We start from the raw sequence: 18328 nt of genomic DNA, 5'->3' as shown, positions 1-18328 counted from the left end.
CACTCACGCTACTCACGCTGTGATTATATTAGAAAAAATACCTTTTTAACTTTTTCGATACATTTGTCTTCTTGGAATGATTTGAAGAAGTCATACATGTAGGTTTCTTTGAAACTAGACTGCAAAAGAGGAAACAAAAAGACTTAAATCAACATGAGGAAGATATAAAAATACTGCATTTGATAACGTTTGATGACAGTTACACGATACATACAATAGACTGCATTTAACACTTTTTCTGTATTCCTCTAAAGTTCATCAGTCTCAAAAATGTCTTTATCAAAAAAAAAGAAAAAGTCATGACTCCTCTCACTTTCCTTTAACTGCCTAGACAGAATTTCTTATCTTTACGGTTAATCTTACCAGTTTTTTTGACAAACTACCCCAGCTGCCCAGAGTCTGGATTGTTTTTGAGATAAGTGTGAGTGTGCGGGAAATCTCGGGATCCTGGAATTAAAGAAAACGGACGGAAATGATAACAGTGCACTGCGTAGGCCACATGTGACTTTGCTCTCCAGTATATTTATTCAATGGTGAGTTGTGGCTCCAGGGCCATGCACTTACAGGATGGTGGGAACGGAGTTGGAAGGAGTGTGGAGAAAGAACAGCAACAGCGAAGAACCGCAGGAACACGAAGCTGCTAACGGCTGAGTACTGAACATGTGGGTCAGCTGTAGACAGAAAGAACAAGTCAACAAGAGATGACATTTAACTATCGCGTTTTTTCTAGTGTGTATATACACATTACAAAAACACAACTATTTCACCTTTTAAAGCTTACTTAAGGCATAAATAAATGCAATTGAAAGTATCCTCTGCCTTAGTGTGACAGTGTGGTATGGCAGCTGCATGGCACAGGAGAGGAAACAACTGGCACGGGTGGCTAAAACTGCACAGGGCATCGTGGGCTGCCCTCTTCCTGACCTAGACTCTATATATGAAGGCCAGGTCAGGAAGAGGGCAAGATCCATCGCCACGGACCCCAGCCACCCGGGCCACAGACTGTTTGTACCGATTCCATCAGGAAAGCGGTACAGGAACATCCGCACCACAACCAACAGACTGAGGGACAACTTCTTCCCCAGGGCTGTCAGAGCCGCCAGCAGCCCCTCACTGGAGTGAGAGACTGCGAGGACTATGAGCCACTGCACACTGCACTTTGTCCACCTTCACCTGCACCTTCTGTGTACTTAACATTTAAGTACACACACGCTTAACTAAATGGTCAGCTATTTGCACGCAGTATATACATTTTAGTATATTTTAGCTGCTGTTGGTATATTTTATTGTTTATTGTTTTAGTATATTTTCATTTCTGGTATATTTTTATTGCATTTATGCATATTTTTACTGCATGTTAGTTTATTTTATTCGAGTATCTTTATTTTATTTTATTATCTTTCTTATTTTTCTTATTGTTTCCAATTTCATTGACATGTTATGCTCAGTGACAATAAAGACAATCTTGAATCTTGACTCTTGAAGTTACCTGGGAAGCGTTTGCAGGCCAAGTGTCTCAGTGACCTAAAGACATCACACATAAGTGGAGGACAACTGGAACTGGACTGGGTAATGGAGGAAAAGACTTTCTGGACATAACCCTGCAGGTTCTCCTGCAAAGGAACCAAAACATGACTTTACATAATGAGAGAAAAGCAATATCTTGATGGTAAAGAGCTTTGAAATCAACAACAGTTGTATTCACACATGTACTGTTACCCTGAACTTTTCCAGACATTACCCAGAGTGAGAATACAAATGTCCGAATTGGTTGTATTTCTTTCCACTCATTGTAGATACATGTAGTACTGGTATAATGTAAAAAAAACAGTCATCATTATGCATCCGTCCTCCTCCTCCTCCTGCACACTCTACCCAGGCGCCACCCCTCACCTAAACCAGTCAGAGCATTTTAAATTTACTGTAGCAGCATGTGATTTATCAGCCTGAGAAGGCCTTCAAAGGAAGTTATGCTCATGTGTTTGTAAGGATTTATAAGAGACGAGTGTATTTACCTTGTTGACCTCCACATTGTCACCTTCCTTAAGTTTAACTGGGTCTATCTCACATGTTTTGTTGGAATCACAGATCTGTGGAAGGTTAAAAGGACAAACAAGGAACAAACAATTAGGGTGAGGCGTAATGTATTAATTAGAAACTAACAAAGTCTAAGACTTTGTATTATATGGAATTGAGGATTTATTCCTATTTCCTTGAAATTACTAAGAACAACAAAAACAGATGATGAGTGAGAGTGCAGACATTCACTACCTTTGTTTTGTCACCCCAGACATGTCAAAGAACTCAAATTAGTGACTTATTAAATAGCTTATTAAATATTGATAGAATACAATATGGCACATTTTGCAGATGCAGGTAGACCAGTATCAAAAACTCACAAATTAACCACTGATCAAACAATTTTTTAGTGAATGTGAGCTATTTAGAGGATATTCTTGAAAAAAAATGGGTTCAAAAAGTGGTCGATGAAGAGCCCTGTAAGAACTCCAAACCAACCAATTACATCTGCACATCTGCTTCTTTGTAGCGGAAAGGCAGCTGTTCAAGCTGAGCTTTCCATACTGACCTCAATGACTCATGGCACTCTCTGGCATATATTCTGGATATGTGTGTGTGTGTGTGTCCTTGTTACTCATACCTCATCTATTACAGGCTTCAGGGTAACCGCCAGGTAATTCTTTCCCACAATCTTCATCATGTCATCAATGCAGCGTGTTGCCAGTGAGTTGCCACGGAATATAGTGTTAGCCTCCCTGTATGTACACAGAAATGTTCCACCAACATCAACCAGACATTATGACCATTTAACCACATATTTTGACAAAAGATCATTTCACAGTTATTATAGTTTTTGTTAAAAGTTTTGGACTGATTGAAATAATTCTCATGAAAGAACTCTTTGTGCTTTGGCAAAAGGGTTTGAAAGTCCTGCCCAACTGTTAAAAGGGGGAAAAAATCAGTGTTTTTATGACTTAGGTATTATTTTTGCAGTTATGGCCATCATTCCTTCTTCAATTTCAGCATCTGGGTATGACATTTAATGCATGTTCATGCATGCAGTAACACTGGTAGACAACTTTACAAGCTTATCAAAGTGAAAATGAAGGTAACATGAAAGTCACCAGGACTCCCCCTTCAAATGTCTATTATATTTCAGAGCTGCTTCCTGTTTTAAATTTAGCTTCAGTTACATTAAAAAAAGGAACTTTACTTAAGGCTGTATGAATATGAGAACTAACAAACCATGGCATTTATCTGTATGCATACATGTACATATCTACATGTCACTGTGTCCCTGTGCTGTACTGTAGGTATGATTGTGCAAGTACTCACTGAGTGTTGTCCAGCTCTAGCGCCGCCACAGCAGAGACGAAAGGCACAAAGCGATTGTGGTGGAGCAGCAGTCGAACCATGGGCAGCACAGCCTCATATCGCTCTCTGTAGATGTCGCCCAAGATGTGTGCTGCTGATGCCGAGATGGGCTGGAGGAGGCAATGAGAGAGAAAAATGTACATTTCTGTACATGCTTGCAAATGTTGTCCCTCCATCTTACGGTAACGTGAACCACCGTCCTACCTTCACATCTGGGGATTTGAGCAGCAGGTTGCAGAGTGGTGTGTAGCAGGCAGATGGCAGCACCGTGTCTTCTATGTAGGTCAGCTTCAAACGCAAGGATCCCAAATCATCAGACCTGGACTTGCTGCCATTCCCTTTAGGCTGGAGGAGATACCTGTGAGACCACAGGAAGAGAGACACCACGTTACTGAGCTGTGTGGAAAAACAAATACTCTTCAGCATTATTATTAACCAAACTCCTAAGAAACCAAACACATTCAAAACATGACACAATCTTGCTAAAATAACACAAGCCAAATAATCAACCAAATAATTTGAAGTTCACTACCGCTTAAGAAATCAGAGGCAGCTGGCACGGCTGATCCTACTGTATGCTCAACACCTCAGACACCAGCTGCACCAACTGTATTTGCACATGGGATTTAAGTTCCTAACACTTCATTGGATCCCCTCCAAAAAAGCATAGCTGTCAGTCAAAATTTTGTTAAATGAAGAGCTTTAGTGTGCTTTTACCCTCAGTCTTCTGCATAAAAAAAACAGTTGAACATGCTGGCTCGAGCACACTTTCTGGATACAGTACTGTGAAGCTGTTATAAAACACTACAGAGACACATAAGCACAAGAAATACTGCTATACAGGCAGTAATATATAAATGACAGACGTTATGTGAGCACAGGGACTTATATTTCATTGTTTTCTAACTGGGACAATGCTGCCTTTGGAAAGAAATCAGCATCACATACAAAATACCGTTAGGGATACAACTACTAGAGGATGTTTTACTGTAGGTACAGTTCCCAGAAGTGTCACACCCAGATGAAAGCAGGTCATACTCTTCGTAAAGGGGTCCAAAGTATGACTCAATAAAGCTAATCCCTTCCTGTAAACACTATATAAATCAGCTGTCTTTCCTATTAGCTTCTTTTTTTTAGCTGCTTTAACAATTCTAGTGAACTGGATAACTTCTGCTTAAAATCAAAGGATTTATCAAATAGCAAACTTTGTTTAAGAGAATATTGCTCATATTTCTGCTACATGCACATCTCCCTAAAAGCCAACAGGTGGAGCAAAACACAAAATGATTAATTGCAGAATTGAACTGCAGTGCTTCAACAGCAGCAGCTACATACTGTGGGCTTTTCCATAAGCTGCTTGATCTGTAATCATGGTACACAGGCACAGAGACGCTTCTCTGAACAAGTCAACAGATCACCTGTATTGATTTCACCAAGCTGAACAGTTTTTATGTGTGCAACATGGACGACTTCCAGCATAAACACAGGACATGAGGTACTGCCACCATGCAAAAAGCCACCCACGCACTCAACTCACAGCCCTCGTGTACTAACAGACTGCTATCTGGCATAATCCCACATAACCTACACTGATGCAAAGATAGGAAACACCCACACAGAGAAAAAACTGCTGAACAGCGAGAAATCAAGGAAGATTTTGCAAGTCACCATGTAATGGAAAGGAAAACCGAAGAGCTCAAGGTGTTCTGCTGGATAAGACGGACGGAGTTTCGAAACAGACAGGCTCTAAAAGCAAGAAGCTCCAGCTCTTAAGTTTGAAGAACGTATCTGGTAAAAAGGAGGGTGACTAGACCATGCAATCAGAGTGACAGTGTCTGTGTTGGTTTTGTTGATTGCCAACAATGTAATACATTTATTGAGAAACAAACACATCAGAATTCGTCAAAGATAGAACAAGAAAGTCTTGGATTTAGCTCTATCAGTGCCCCTTTTGTTTCCACAATCTAATACGATTGTGGAAGAGAAGAGAATAAAAAAACACAGAAAATCAGATCTCTGGTGGTTAACAAACATGAGCCAAGAGTGGTGAACTGTATGTATGCTGCACAGGTCTTCTAGTCCTCTAAGACTTCCCTGGAAATCAAAAATGGGCCTCTTCATTTTCAGTTATGGCAGTACATGAAAGCCTTGGCCTTTGATATTTATATTTATACCAGACGTAAGCGCAATCTACCCCAGATGCTGTTAGAATTGGTGCAGGCTGCTTCATTTTTGTGTTTAATTGATTTCTACTGTCATTCATACTCCTCGTGTTTGTTACAAGTTTAGATGCTCATTAAGTGACAATGTATCTGAACAATCTACAGTACTTAAAATCAAATCAAGTAATAAAGAATCATGATTTGTATTTTGCAAGGAAAAAAGTCTAAACCAAAGCTGTTTAACAGTTAATGGTCCGGGTGGAACAGAATAGTGGAAACAGAAAGGGAGGTTTGGGAAACTAAAACACTTTCTTTCTATGATATCTAAATGGATTTTTGGCTGTTTATCCTCTGTGGACACTGGAGATCCACCACCACAGTAAAGAGTGAGCTCAGCAGATCGTACGAGTGTGTGTACAACGTCTGTGTTTCGACTTGACTGAGGAATGACTCAGAGAGAAGTGCTCTGACGTTTGTACTAAGTTGTGTAAATCGTGTGACGGGGAGAAAAAAAAAAGCAGAAATATGCTGTTTGTATCAGTTCAGAGCACAGTATCAGTTCATATCCCAATAATGCATTTGTATTTGTTTACATTCACAGTGTGGACACTAAGTGTTAGAAAATAAAAGGCTCCTTTTTTCAGTCCTTACCAGGCTTTGTGGATGTGGTCATTTCGCAGGATCTTGACTGGGACCCTCGTCTCCCCAAGAAACACATCCTGAGCTAGATTCTCACTGTTCCACAAATCAATTCTGCAAAGGTAGAGAATGGGAACTGAAACAAGTATTTCATCTGTGAATGTATACCATCAAACTACATGTAAATCAAGTAAGACACATTTTTTGTTGCTGTGTGTGTTTGGCACAAACACATAACAACCCAAGTCCAATATGGCAAAAAGAGACAAAATAAATGTCACTACTGAGTGGTGCTTACCTGCTTGGTGTATAAAAGTCAATACAATACCCGTGCAATGACACCACCTCAAATCCAAACCTCAAAACCATGCATGTGTGTTTACCTTCAAATCTGTCTAGTCTTACCCAGTGAGCTATGAGTCCACTGTGACGGAAGCCCCACATATCCTTAACCAGAAACCAAGGCTCTCTATCAGTAGTCAGAACACACCAGATCTAAATTCACTTTTTTTGTCCTCAAGTTGTTAAGAAATTATTTTTCTTCTGTCAAGACGGTAGAGGGGAAACAACAGAGGGAGGGAAAGAGGGAGAGAGAGAGGACTCACAGAAAGTGAAACAAACAGGCAAGAGAAAAAAAACAACCTACTTGATCTCAAGTTTTTCAATGTCCTCCTCCTCAACTTGGAAATGAGACTTTTTGGAGTAGCTGCTGGACCGTGTGACCTGAGGATGAACATGTTAAGACTTATTAACAGGCTTACTTATGCAAGTTGTGGGTTTTTTCTTACAAGCAATCTAACAGTAATGAAACCAATAAACCATTTAAAACCTATAATGTGGTTTGACAGAAAAATGTGTAGTTGCAGAATTTACCTCAAAGAAGAAAGTCTCTTCGAAATGAGGGTTGCTGGTTTTCTTCTTTACCTTTGTTTTCTTTTGGTCAGACCTGAGGAGATGCATTACAGAAACGCTGATACTTGCATTTTAAAAACTTCCCCTATTGATCATCAGCAAAACTACTATTACCCAGACTGTTTATGGTCATCATCTCTCTAGACTCTGCCATTTCGAAAACATTCATATTAAGGAACATTTATAAAATTAGGTCTTTTTTATTCTGTAATCTAAAAGCTTGTTGCAGCTTTCACAGGCATTCACTTATTTACACATTCAGCAGTTATGGTGCAATATTGTCATTCATTTGGAGTCTTGTTTGTGTCCTCCTGATAAATGTAAGTCCAATATTCACTCTCTTTTAGCTCTGTTCTTGGTCTCTACCAACTCCTGAGGGGAAGATCTGGCTTTTTAGCTGTTATATGATCCACTATGTTGACCAGTTAGTCACTAACTTTGTTTGTATGCTGATACAACGACCGCATTACTGCTGCCGCTGCACCAATCCACCTGTCAATCTCACGCTCCATCCTTCCCTCACTTGTGAACAAGACCCCAAGATACTTGAACTCCTCCACTTGAGGCAGGAGCTCTCCTCCAACCCAGAGGGGACATGGACATGGGACGTGGAGGTGCTGAATCTCATCCCAGCCGCTTCACACTTGGCTGCAAACCGCCCCAACACATGCCAGAGGTCCTGGTTCGAAGAAGCCAACAGGAGAACATCATCTGCAAAAAGCAGAGACGAGATCCTGTGGTCCCCAAACCAGACTCCATCTGGCCCTTGGCTGCGCCTAGAAATTCTGTCCATAAAAATAATGAACAGAACCAGTGACAAAGGGCAGCCCTGCCGGAGTCCAACATGCACTGGGAACAGGTCTGACTTACTGTCGGCAATGCGAACCAAGCTCCTGCTCCAGTCATAGAGAGACCGGAGGCCTGTAGTAGAGAGCCCTGAACTCCATATGCCCAAAGAACCTCCCACAGAATGCCACAAGGGACACGGTCGAATGCCTTCTCCAAGTCCACAAAACACATGTGAACTGGTTGGGCAAACTCCCACGAAACCGCATTGTTCCTCCTGAATCTGAGGTTCAACTGTCGGCCGAATTCTCCTCTCCAGTACCCTGGAATAGACTTTACCAGGGAGGCTGAGGAGTGTGATCCCCCCGTAGTTCGAGCACACCGGTCCCCCTTCTTAAATAAAGGGATAACCACCCTGGTCTGTCAGTCCAGGGGCACTGTCCCAACTGCCACACGCTGTTGCAGAGGCATGTCAGCCAAGACAGCCCAACAACATCCAGAGACTTGAGGTACTCAGGGTGGATCTCATCTACCCCCGGTGCCTTGCCACCGAGGAGCTTCCAAACGGTAACCTCAGCCTGAGTGATGGATGAGCCAACCTCTGGGTCCCCAGCCCCTGCTTCCTCTACGGAAGGCGTGGTAATGGGGTGAGGAAATCCTCAAAGTATTCTTTCCACCACCTGACAATATCCCCAGTCGAAGTCAACAGCTCCCCACCTCCACTGTAAACAGTATTGGCAGGGTACTGCTTCCCCCTTCTGAGGCGCCGGTCGGTTTGCCAGAATCTCTTTGTGGCCGACCGATAATCCTCCTCCATGGCCTCCCCGAACTTTTCCCATACCTGAGTTTTTTACCTGAGTTGGCCGCAGCAAGCTTGGCCTGCCGGTACCCGTCAGCTGCCTCAGGAGTCCCATGAACCAACCACGATTGATAGGACTCCTTCTTCATCTTGACGGTATCCCGTACTTCCGGTGTCCACCACCGGGTTTGGGGATTGCCGCTGCGACAGGCACCACAGACCTTACGGCCACAGCTCCGAACAGCTGCATCAACAATGGAGGTGGAGAACATGGTCCATTTGGACTCGATGTCTCCAACCGTCTTCGGGATATGGTCAAAGCTCTTCCGGAGGTGTGAATTGAAAACCCCTCTGACAGAGGGTTCCGCCAGACGTTCCCAACAGACCCTCACTACCCGTTTGGGCCTGCCAAGTCTGTCTAGCTTTCTCCGCTGCCAGCAGATCCAACTCACCACCAGGTTGTGATCAGTTGACAGCTCAGCCCTTCTCTTCACCCGGATGTCCAAGACATATGGCTGAAGGTCAGATGACATGACCACGAAGTTGATCATTGACCTCCGGCCTAGAGTGTCCTGGTGCCACATGCACAGATGGACACCCTTATGCTTGTTCGTTATGGACAAACTGTGACTAGCACAGAAGTCCAATAACAGAACACCGCTCGGGTTCAGATCGGGGAGGCCATTCCTCCCAATCACGCCCCTCCAGGTTACACTGTCGCTGCCCACGTGTTGTGCCCGCATGGAAGTCCCCCAGTATAACGATGGAGTCCCCAGTCAGAGCACTTTCCAGCGCCCCTCCCACGGACTCCAAGAAGGGCGGGTACTCTACACTGTTGTTCGAAACAACAGTGAGGCACCTGTCCCCAACCCGAAGGTGTAGGGCAGCGACCCTCTCGTTCACTGGGGAAAACTCCAACACATGGCGGCTAAGGTGGGGAGCTATAAGCAAGCCCCACCAGCCCGCCGCCTCTCACCGCAGGCAACTCCAGAGTAGAAGCCTCTCTCTAATAAGCTCCGGACAACATAGCTCCTAGGACAGGGGTGGGCAAACTTTTTCACTTGTGGGCCACAAAGGGTTCTAAAATTTGACTGGGGGGCCGGACCAGGAGCAGATGGATGGAGTGTTTTGGTAATCCACCTCATAAGAGAAAATAAAATATCATGAGATATGTAGAACACATGTGCTTTAATTTCAATTGAAAATGAACAAAAGCATTACAACTAAATATCTGTCTTTGAAGTCCCACAGAACTGAGCTATTTATTGAAATGACTCTTTTTATTATTTTAAAGCACTGAAAGTTCGGTTATCCTTAAGGATATTATCATCATCAGTCTCCTCCTGACTGTCTTCATTTAAAAAACGGTAGGAGATGCAGGTCTACTTGTCCTCTCCTTCTATTCAATCATCCCTAATGCCAAAACTCAACAACGAGCAGTGCGAGGACGGAACAGTGACAACGCGCCAGTATGTGGAGCGCGTTATATTTGATCGCGCTGCATTTGCGCACTTGGTTTTGAGAACGTACGTGCACCTGAGCACCACATATGTGCATCCCTTAACAGACAGAACAAATTAGTTTCAAATGCATTTTTTACAGAACACAACGGAGAAACGTACTTTTAATTTCAGTGGGAACAGTGTTGTTGGTCTCCCTTTTTATCCAGCGCATCAAAGTCTGGAGTCAGTTTTCTTGCTGTATCATAGTCTTTAAACACCGCCTGATCGGTGTTCAGTCAAAAATATTTAGTTGTCCACTCCTTATTAAAAACTGGACATGCTTAGCTCCGCTCATCTTTACAGAAGGGCTGAGGGTCGAAGAGTAAAGCGCAAACGTGGAGTAATACGCTTCACCTCAACAAAGCTCAATGTATCTAGAGTGCGCCATCTATTGGGAAAAAGCCAGAATTGCAGGGAAAATAAAACATTAACAAGGTTTATTGATATAATTTGTTCAAGTTCGGCGGGCCGGATTAAATTTTGTAACGGGCCGCATATGGACCTCGGGCCGTAGTTTGCCCATGCCTGTCCTAGGATCATTCGAGTACTCAAACCCCTCCACCACAATAAGGTGGTAGTTCATGTTAACAGGAATTGTAGTGGAATATTCATTTTCATTGACCATGTAAACAGCTTAGTAGGAATATTGTCTGATTTGGAATTAGAGTGAAAAAAAATATTTTGTGCATGTAAACATAGTGAATGTCACATTATTTTCACATTGTCATTTGACAGATTGTTATTATCAAAATATCGATTATAGCCACTTTAATATTCAAGGCACCATATGGTCTGGCCCCTGGTTACATTGCTGAGTTTCTCACTCATGACTTAAGATCCTCAGATAAAGTCTTATAAGTATTTATATAATATTCAAACCATGCAAAGAACATCACCATATGTGTTTGTTGTTTGGAAATCCTAGCTCTCTTCAGTATATGTGTGGCATTCACTGATTCATCTGGCAGGTCCAACAAGTTTTAACTATGAACTTTTAGTTTGGAAAAACTGCATAATGTTCATTTAAGGAAAATGATGGGTGGTGGTAGTTATTATTGGAAAACAGTCAAGTTAAAAGGAGTAAACAAGAATTCTACACTAAAAACATGCAACGAATATCACAATATGTTTGGATATATGTAAGTTATTAGGACATCCTAGCTCTCTTTGGTGTTAGTGTAGTGTTCAGAGTTACCTGGCAGGTCCAACAAGTGACACAGTGGCATAGGGGTCACAGTTCTGCCCGCTGATCAAAGGCAGTCCCTGGCACTCTATTATTCTAGAGGAGGTCACAAAGAAATAGGGAGGGAAGAAGGGAAGCTTTTAGAAAAAACATCCTGAGTAACTCATTAATTTACATAAATATTATCAGTTCAAATACTAATCAAAAATATGTTTCATTTACATCCTTACAGATTTGCAGCAATCTAACCTTCCAAATGCTACTGTGAAACTAATCATCTTTAGACAATACTTTCTATTTTTCAAGCAGTTACAGATAGACAGACGTAAGAGTCACCCAGACCTTGAAAGGGATTAACTTTCAACATTGTGTCTTGAGAGCTTAAATGTAAATAATTTCTTGTTGATTCAACAGATGCCCGAGTGGAAATGCTATTGCTATTAACCCTGTATGGTCTGCATTATCAGTATTATTGTACTAAGTAAAAACAAAGAGGTTTACATCAAACTGGATTCTTATGAACAATAAAAGAAAGCATTTCAATGGGAAAAAAAATTCTTTCAGATACACTGGATGTTTCCAAACACCAACTTAATAGACAATGTTGACATTAAAAAACAAGTTTTGTGTTGATGTTGTTGTTGTTGTTGATGGTCATATACATTTAGCACTACAGAACAGGTAATGCATCAGATTGACAGAGGGTGGGCATCAACTTCGACAAGTTTAAAAACAACTAAAAAGTCATGGAATAGCGCAACAAAAGATAAGAATCAATTCCTTTGCATCATCAATATCTCTCTTCTCTTGCATATGCAAAAACATGATAATGTTAGATGTAAACAGTACTTATATTGTACATTAATTACGAGAAAGCGCAGTACCAAGGTGGCCATCCACAGCGCAATCTTGATAGAATTAGTGCCATTATCAAAATCAGGCAAAACTCATGCAGATACATAGAAAATAGTATTTTAAAACACGACTAACGACTAACACTGTTGATAAATGTACACTCTGTATAAAGCTATCATTAAACAGTAGATTTCTGTTTCTATTTATTTTGGTGCTCCCCTCTTGATGCTGCATTGATTTATGTATCATAGTGTTAAAAAAAGGAAAAGAAATTGGTCATTATCCCTGGAAGCAACATTGGACGCAGAAGGCTGACATATTGCTATGAAGTTGGTGGCAATTCAAACCGATTTTCTACATTTCATTTTTGTCCAGTTGATCAGTCCTCAGGTTTGCTTAATCTGGCATCAAGATCACTATCTGAAAACAACACTGCTGCCAAGTACTCAAATCTCACAGACACTATCATCAGATTGTCAACAATATAAAACAGCATTATGCACTGATAAACTGCTGCTACAGCCTTCATTTAGAGGTAGTGCTTTGCCCTCATGTTTGGCTTGTGTCACACGGGGACCACTGCTTTTTTCACAGGTGTTTTAGGTGACAACAAACAGACACTGTGGGCACCCTAAACAGGATGTGGCTGCTAAGCAGGAGTCACTCGAGAATAAGTATGAATTCAGCCCATCGCTAAGTGAAGCCAGAGGGACAAGCCAAGCAGAGCGAATGTCAGGATGTTTGTGTATCATCTTCCAGGGTGTCATGACATTACTCCCTATAGTCTCTTTGCATCTCTTTCTTAACCCCATCTCACTTTGCTCAGACCATCTCTGGTAACCAATTACACTGCAATAGGATAAATAGAGGTATGCAAACACCCTGCTTAGTATATTGTATTTTAACTTTGCTACACTGTCTGGTCAGGCAGATGTAGAGGGATAAAAAAAAAAAAAAGAGTGTGCAGCATTCATTATGTATACATATATGGTAAGAGCTGACGGTGAGCGGGTGACAGTTTAGGCAAACAATCCAAGTTGCACAGTGAATGACGGCAGCAGAAAACCACAGCGGTTGCAGTGTGAGAGGCGCAGGCTTCCTGCTCAGATGCCATCACTTCCACCTGATTACCCTGTTCTCCAAGTATGAATGGGGGATGCAAAACAACATACGTAAACAGCATGAAGTCTGAAATACACACACACATACTTTTACATGCACTTCATGTGCTCAACCTAATCCTTCAATGAGCACTTGCTTTTGAGCAGACCTTCCTCTCATGTCATCATTTCTAACAGTTTGTGCTTGTGATAACTTTTTTTTTGCAAAATATTCTTTTTGAACAAACAAGTTGGACAACACAGTGAGAGAACATTAATATATTTTTAATTCAAACCTATCAACAAAAACGCCTCTTTATCCCATCTCCTCCAACCCTCCACATACACTGATGACTGTTACTGTAGCACAAGAATGATAGCTGATAGTTCATTTCAGTGTGTAATGATGCAGTGACTGAGAGAAAATGAAAAAAAAAACAAAAAAAAACAGAGGGATGTCTTAGGAGGGGCTGCTAATTTCTGGTTTATTGAAATTCTATTTGCTAATAATGATATTATAATATTCTTAATATCAAGTGGTTGTGGTTGATCATTGAATGGATTCCCACATATAGGGAAAACTTCCATGGGCAGATAAACTTCTGCCCATGGCTTTGAAGAAATCGTCACCCTGATGAACAGTTAGCTAGTCATGCAGCGTCACTAACCCTCTGACACCAGTACATTGACTGACTGGCCATTCATCAATGCAAGTTTTTAACATGAATATTCATCACTCACTGCCACTGTCAACATAAATACCTGCATTCATAGTATATATCATTTATTGCCTGGTTGTTTATTTTATATTTTTGCACTACTTAACTTATTGTTTAGTCTGTCGTCTTGATGCAAGTACACTGAGTGCAATATTCAAACCGGTGTCAAATTCCTTGTATGTGCACACATACTTGGCCATACTTGGTCTGATTTGGATTCTGAAAAGTACTCACCCAGTAGGTAGACAGATCTGGGCAGGTCCAGAACATGTGAGTAAATCCTGCTGGAGCACCATAGCATCTACCACAAACTTTGTCTGAATGCTTTTGAATAGTGGATATGGTGGAGGACTTTAAATTGAATCAAGTGGAGTCTAGCACAAGAGGTACTTCAGTTTTTTGTTTCCACAGCAGCATCCCAACTTTCCACTGGGAAAGGTTTCCCAATTTCCATTTCCTGGTCTACTTTGGTCTTAATCAAGGGAGAATCTTTAAAAGACAAAGTAATGTCAACAATGCGAGATGTGAGACCCTTGAGGGGTCTAAAATAGATTTTGGATTGGATTTTGGGAGTGAGCAAAGTGACACCTCTGAAAATATCAAAGTAGGTTTTGATGAGGAAGGCTGAATTTCTTTGACAGATTGTTACAACTTAAAGGTCCTTAAGATTAGTAGCATCTGATGCTTAACACAGCAAGAAGTAAAAAACTAGCTGGGGTAAAGGGGATATCACATATTATTTTGCTCAAGTTTGAAAGCTCAGTTGCTCTGTCAATCTCCGGAGGTTTAAGCCAACACATCAAGACCCATAATTCCCATAAACATCTTGGACACAGATTTGATGGCATCCTGGACGTTTTTGCCGCCCTCTGGCACATTTACAGTGTGTAGATTTGCCCTCCACGATCCTTTATCCAGCTCTTTCTTCCTCACGTTCCTGCACAGCACTGTTCTGAGCCTGTGAAGCTGTTGCTGTTTTGGGAGTATTGCAAAGACTCCCAAACCTTTCAGGCTGCTCAGGACCGTGAGGTGTTGTGCTTCCTCATCAAACCAAACGAAAACTTCATGGTCGGGTTAATAATTGTCAATTTCCTTTATGATTTTGTATTTATTCCTTTGATTCCTTTTTGTCCAGTATATTTACAGGTTTCATGAACAGTAGATGAGGCTAAACAAGGGTTTTTGTCTCTTTCTTTTCCTCTTTTCATTACATTCTTTTCATAATTTAGTTTGACAAGATTTGATCAACTGGATCAACTTTTAAAATTCCACCTTGATTCTAAATTTCCTGCCAACATTCCCAGTTCATAAGACTGGATCAGCCCTCACTTGACTGGCAACAGGGGAAGCCTGGTACTCACCGAACTAGTAAGTGTTGACCGACTGAGCCGTTCTCTGTGATCACCTCATTCAATCGCATCTCCAAGTGAACCTTACCCTGTTGAACATGAGAAGAGACGAGTGACTCGTGAGAAGTTACAAATGACTCAAGTCATGGGAGCTCAGTCTTACAGCAGGGCACAAGTAAAAAGTTTCAAACTGAATCCCAAGTTAATATGTGGGTTGTAAAAGAAGACAAAAAATACAGGCTGCAGTATGTGCTTGTGAGAAAACCCATTTATTCACTAACCCTTATATGCTATTTATTTAGCTACAAATAGTATATGCAAAAATATTTTCATTGCACTTTCTATGAAACAAGGTGCATATTTCTCTCACTGTCACTTCTCAAACATTGTCTTTTTAGTCTGTAGACCTACTCCTAGACCTGTGGCCCAGCTCAATCTCATGTTTCATGTCATTTTAGGTTAATGGAGGTACCATGTGTGACAGGAACCACAGCAGCTGTGAATTTTGTCATCACTCAAAAGGATCTTTAGGGGTCGGATGTGGTTAAGGCTTCGGAAGTGTCAGAAAGACAGAGACACAGAGAGAGACATGGAGAGAGAGACACAGAGAGACACGAAAAGAGAGACACAGAGAGACATATAGAGAAAGAGACACACACACAAACACACTGAGACAGAGAGAGAGAGAGACAGAGAGAGACACAGAGAGAGAGAGAGAGAGAGACAGAGAGAGAGAGAGAGGGAGAGAGAGAGAGAGGGAGAGGGAGGGAGAGGGAGAGGGAGGGAGAGGGAGAGAGAGGGAGAGAGAGATAAACAAAACGCCCACACACTTGCACTCTGTCTCTGCAATTCAGCACTTAGAGATGGTGAGCTGTTTTTTCTGATGCAAGATAGGCCTTTAAGACAAGACATAATCCTGACTACTTTGCAAGGTTCCAAATGAGCCAATATGATCTGCAAATTATCACTTGCATTACAACTACCTATCCTCCCTTTTGGGTAATGAATATGGCCAAAGAAAATATGCATTGTTTGCCATAGCATTGCAGTCTAGTTAGCTGAGCAGGGTCACTGGAATATGAGCTAACACTGCTCACAGGGTACATACAAAACCCTCTGTTTGACTACAAACCAAAGCAGAGAGGCAGTGCAATAACACCTCCATCACGCACTGATGTAACTTTGCAGTTGAAAGTATCTACTTGTGAGTGAATCAGTGTAGCAGCACATACCCAGAATAGTCTGGCGTGGGCTAATGGCAGCGAGAGTCAACACGTTAGCTACAGCAGCACAGAAGTGGTAGTGTGCTGTAGTTTCACCCAACACAACCAGACCACAAAAACTGATCTGATAAAATAAATGTACAGTTGACATGGAGCAACCCACAAACGTGTAAAAATACTTAAAGGGGAAAAACAGACAGTTTCAACACATAAGAGCTAAAACTACCTTGTCAGTTAAGACTGTAGATCTAGTACAGATCATAATCATTAGCACACAGAGCTATAGCAGCTCACAGAGTATAGACATCAGAATATTTCATTCTGGGCTTTGGGCAGGTTGACCTACTGGCTGTATAAAACACTACCTGGATTTAGACAGTATGCAAAAAAATCTTGAATACAGTCACAACAACAGACCATTTCCCTTTGCATGATAAAAAAAGGAGTTGAGCTGGTGACAAATACTCAGAATTTTATCCAGACTTTTGAAACACTACATCAAAGTCCAGATTTCTAGGTTTTGGTCACATTTAAACCTTGCAGGTGACACAAATAATGACTTTCATAACAACAGCAACAACGACAGTGATCCAAAAATGCTAAAATACCAAAACCAAAATGTCATCTTTCACAGGTTTGTCAAGGTATTTTCACAATGCAACATGAAGTGTTAACAATGAGCAATCCTGTTACATATAGGATCCTTGCTTAAAAGTCAAGAAATCTTAGAAATATGTCGATTCCTTCATGTCATGACATTAAGTCTGCCGTCAGTGGGGGCTGACGGGGGCAGCCAAGTGGTGATCTGAGTTGAGCCTGTCTCAGGTTTTCAAACTGTTAGAACACACCAGCTTGGGCAGAGACAATTAAACCTTACTTTGACATGGAAAAGATCTTATCTGTAGGCAAATTTTAGATTATGTGTAAGTGAATTTCCTGCTTGTTATGTTGGGGTTCTTTGTTGTGAAGTTGTGAAAGCATGCATCGTCTGAAACCTGGAGGGAGTGGTGCAGCCTCATTATCAATAACTTTCAAGCACGTGGAATTCCAAGTTAAACCCAAAATCAAACCTTGATCAAATTCAGATATGCCATAAATGTGCCAAATTGTATTTATTTTTATTTTCATATTTGTAAATGATGATTTAATGAATTTAAAACATTGAGCTACAAATTACCTGGACTTCTGAGTTGGGATCCACTGGGTGAAGGCTAAACCAGTGCTCCTTCCCACTGTATTTACACAAGTCATCCTTCCGGATTGACACCTTGCCTGTAAAGTCACAAACAAACACACACACAGACAAACACACACACACACACACATTACACTCCAACTCAGTCACCCAAATGAGAAAATATACTGTATAAGTGCCTTATTTAATGCAGCTTACCAACAGGTAGTTCCCTTTGGAAAACGCTCTTGGCATAAACATAGAAGGATAAACACTGAAACGGACGTGGGATCTCAAAGTAGAAGTCCTCTCCATAGAAGGGGCTGTAAACAAAGGCAGATAATAAGACAATAAATTAGCTTGCAACCAATCTTGTATCCTGTGAGGAAAAAAAGCAGTGCGCCAGAGTGTGTGTAGTTAGTGGTGTAATGTGTGATAACCTGTGACCAGTAAAGTGGCTATGGCCTTATTTCCTTCTTCAAGCTGTGACACATACATGCAGGCTTAATTAACGATGACGCTTGATTCTGGA

At 41.4% G+C, this 18328-nt stretch overlaps 1 protein-coding gene across 3 annotated transcripts in view; it reads right to left on the bottom strand.

The window, feature by feature from the left end:
- rasa2 (RAS p21 protein activator 2) overlaps positions 1 to 18328 on the bottom strand; it is a 35525-nt gene that overhangs the window by 9418 nt on the left and 7779 nt on the right. For 2 of the 3 annotated variants that reach the window (XM_041940029.1, XM_041940028.1), the window contains exons 3-17: positions 18016 to 18119; positions 17800 to 17894; positions 15412 to 15488; positions 11389 to 11472; positions 7068 to 7140; positions 6841 to 6917; positions 6207 to 6308; positions 3598 to 3751; positions 3355 to 3503; positions 2660 to 2774; positions 2016 to 2090; positions 1490 to 1613; positions 565 to 671; positions 364 to 447; positions 42 to 119 (exon numbers count right to left, since the gene is read on the bottom strand). In XM_041940029.1, the coding sequence (XP_041795963.1) occupies positions 42 to 119; positions 364 to 447; positions 565 to 671; positions 1490 to 1613; positions 2016 to 2090; positions 2660 to 2774; positions 3355 to 3503; positions 3598 to 3751; positions 6207 to 6308; positions 6841 to 6917; positions 7068 to 7140; positions 11389 to 11472; positions 15412 to 15488; positions 17800 to 17894; positions 18016 to 18119 (1498 nt within the window). Of the gene's footprint in view, positions 1 to 41; positions 120 to 363; positions 448 to 564; positions 672 to 1489; positions 1614 to 2015; positions 2091 to 2659; positions 2775 to 3354; positions 3504 to 3597; positions 3752 to 6206; positions 6309 to 6840; positions 6918 to 7067; positions 7141 to 11388; positions 11473 to 15411; positions 15489 to 15871; positions 15931 to 17799; positions 17895 to 18015; positions 18120 to 18328 lie in introns of those variants that run through there. The other variant, XM_041940030.1, reaches the window with a different exon arrangement.

The sequence above is a fragment of the Chelmon rostratus genome, chromosome 7 (genome assembly GCF_017976325.1).
Source record: "Chelmon rostratus isolate fCheRos1 chromosome 7, fCheRos1.pri, whole genome shotgun sequence".
In the NCBI taxonomy this organism is placed as follows: Eukaryota; Metazoa; Chordata; class Actinopteri; order Chaetodontiformes; family Chaetodontidae; genus Chelmon; species Chelmon rostratus.
This window is presented reverse-complemented; position numbering and strand designations above follow the sequence as displayed.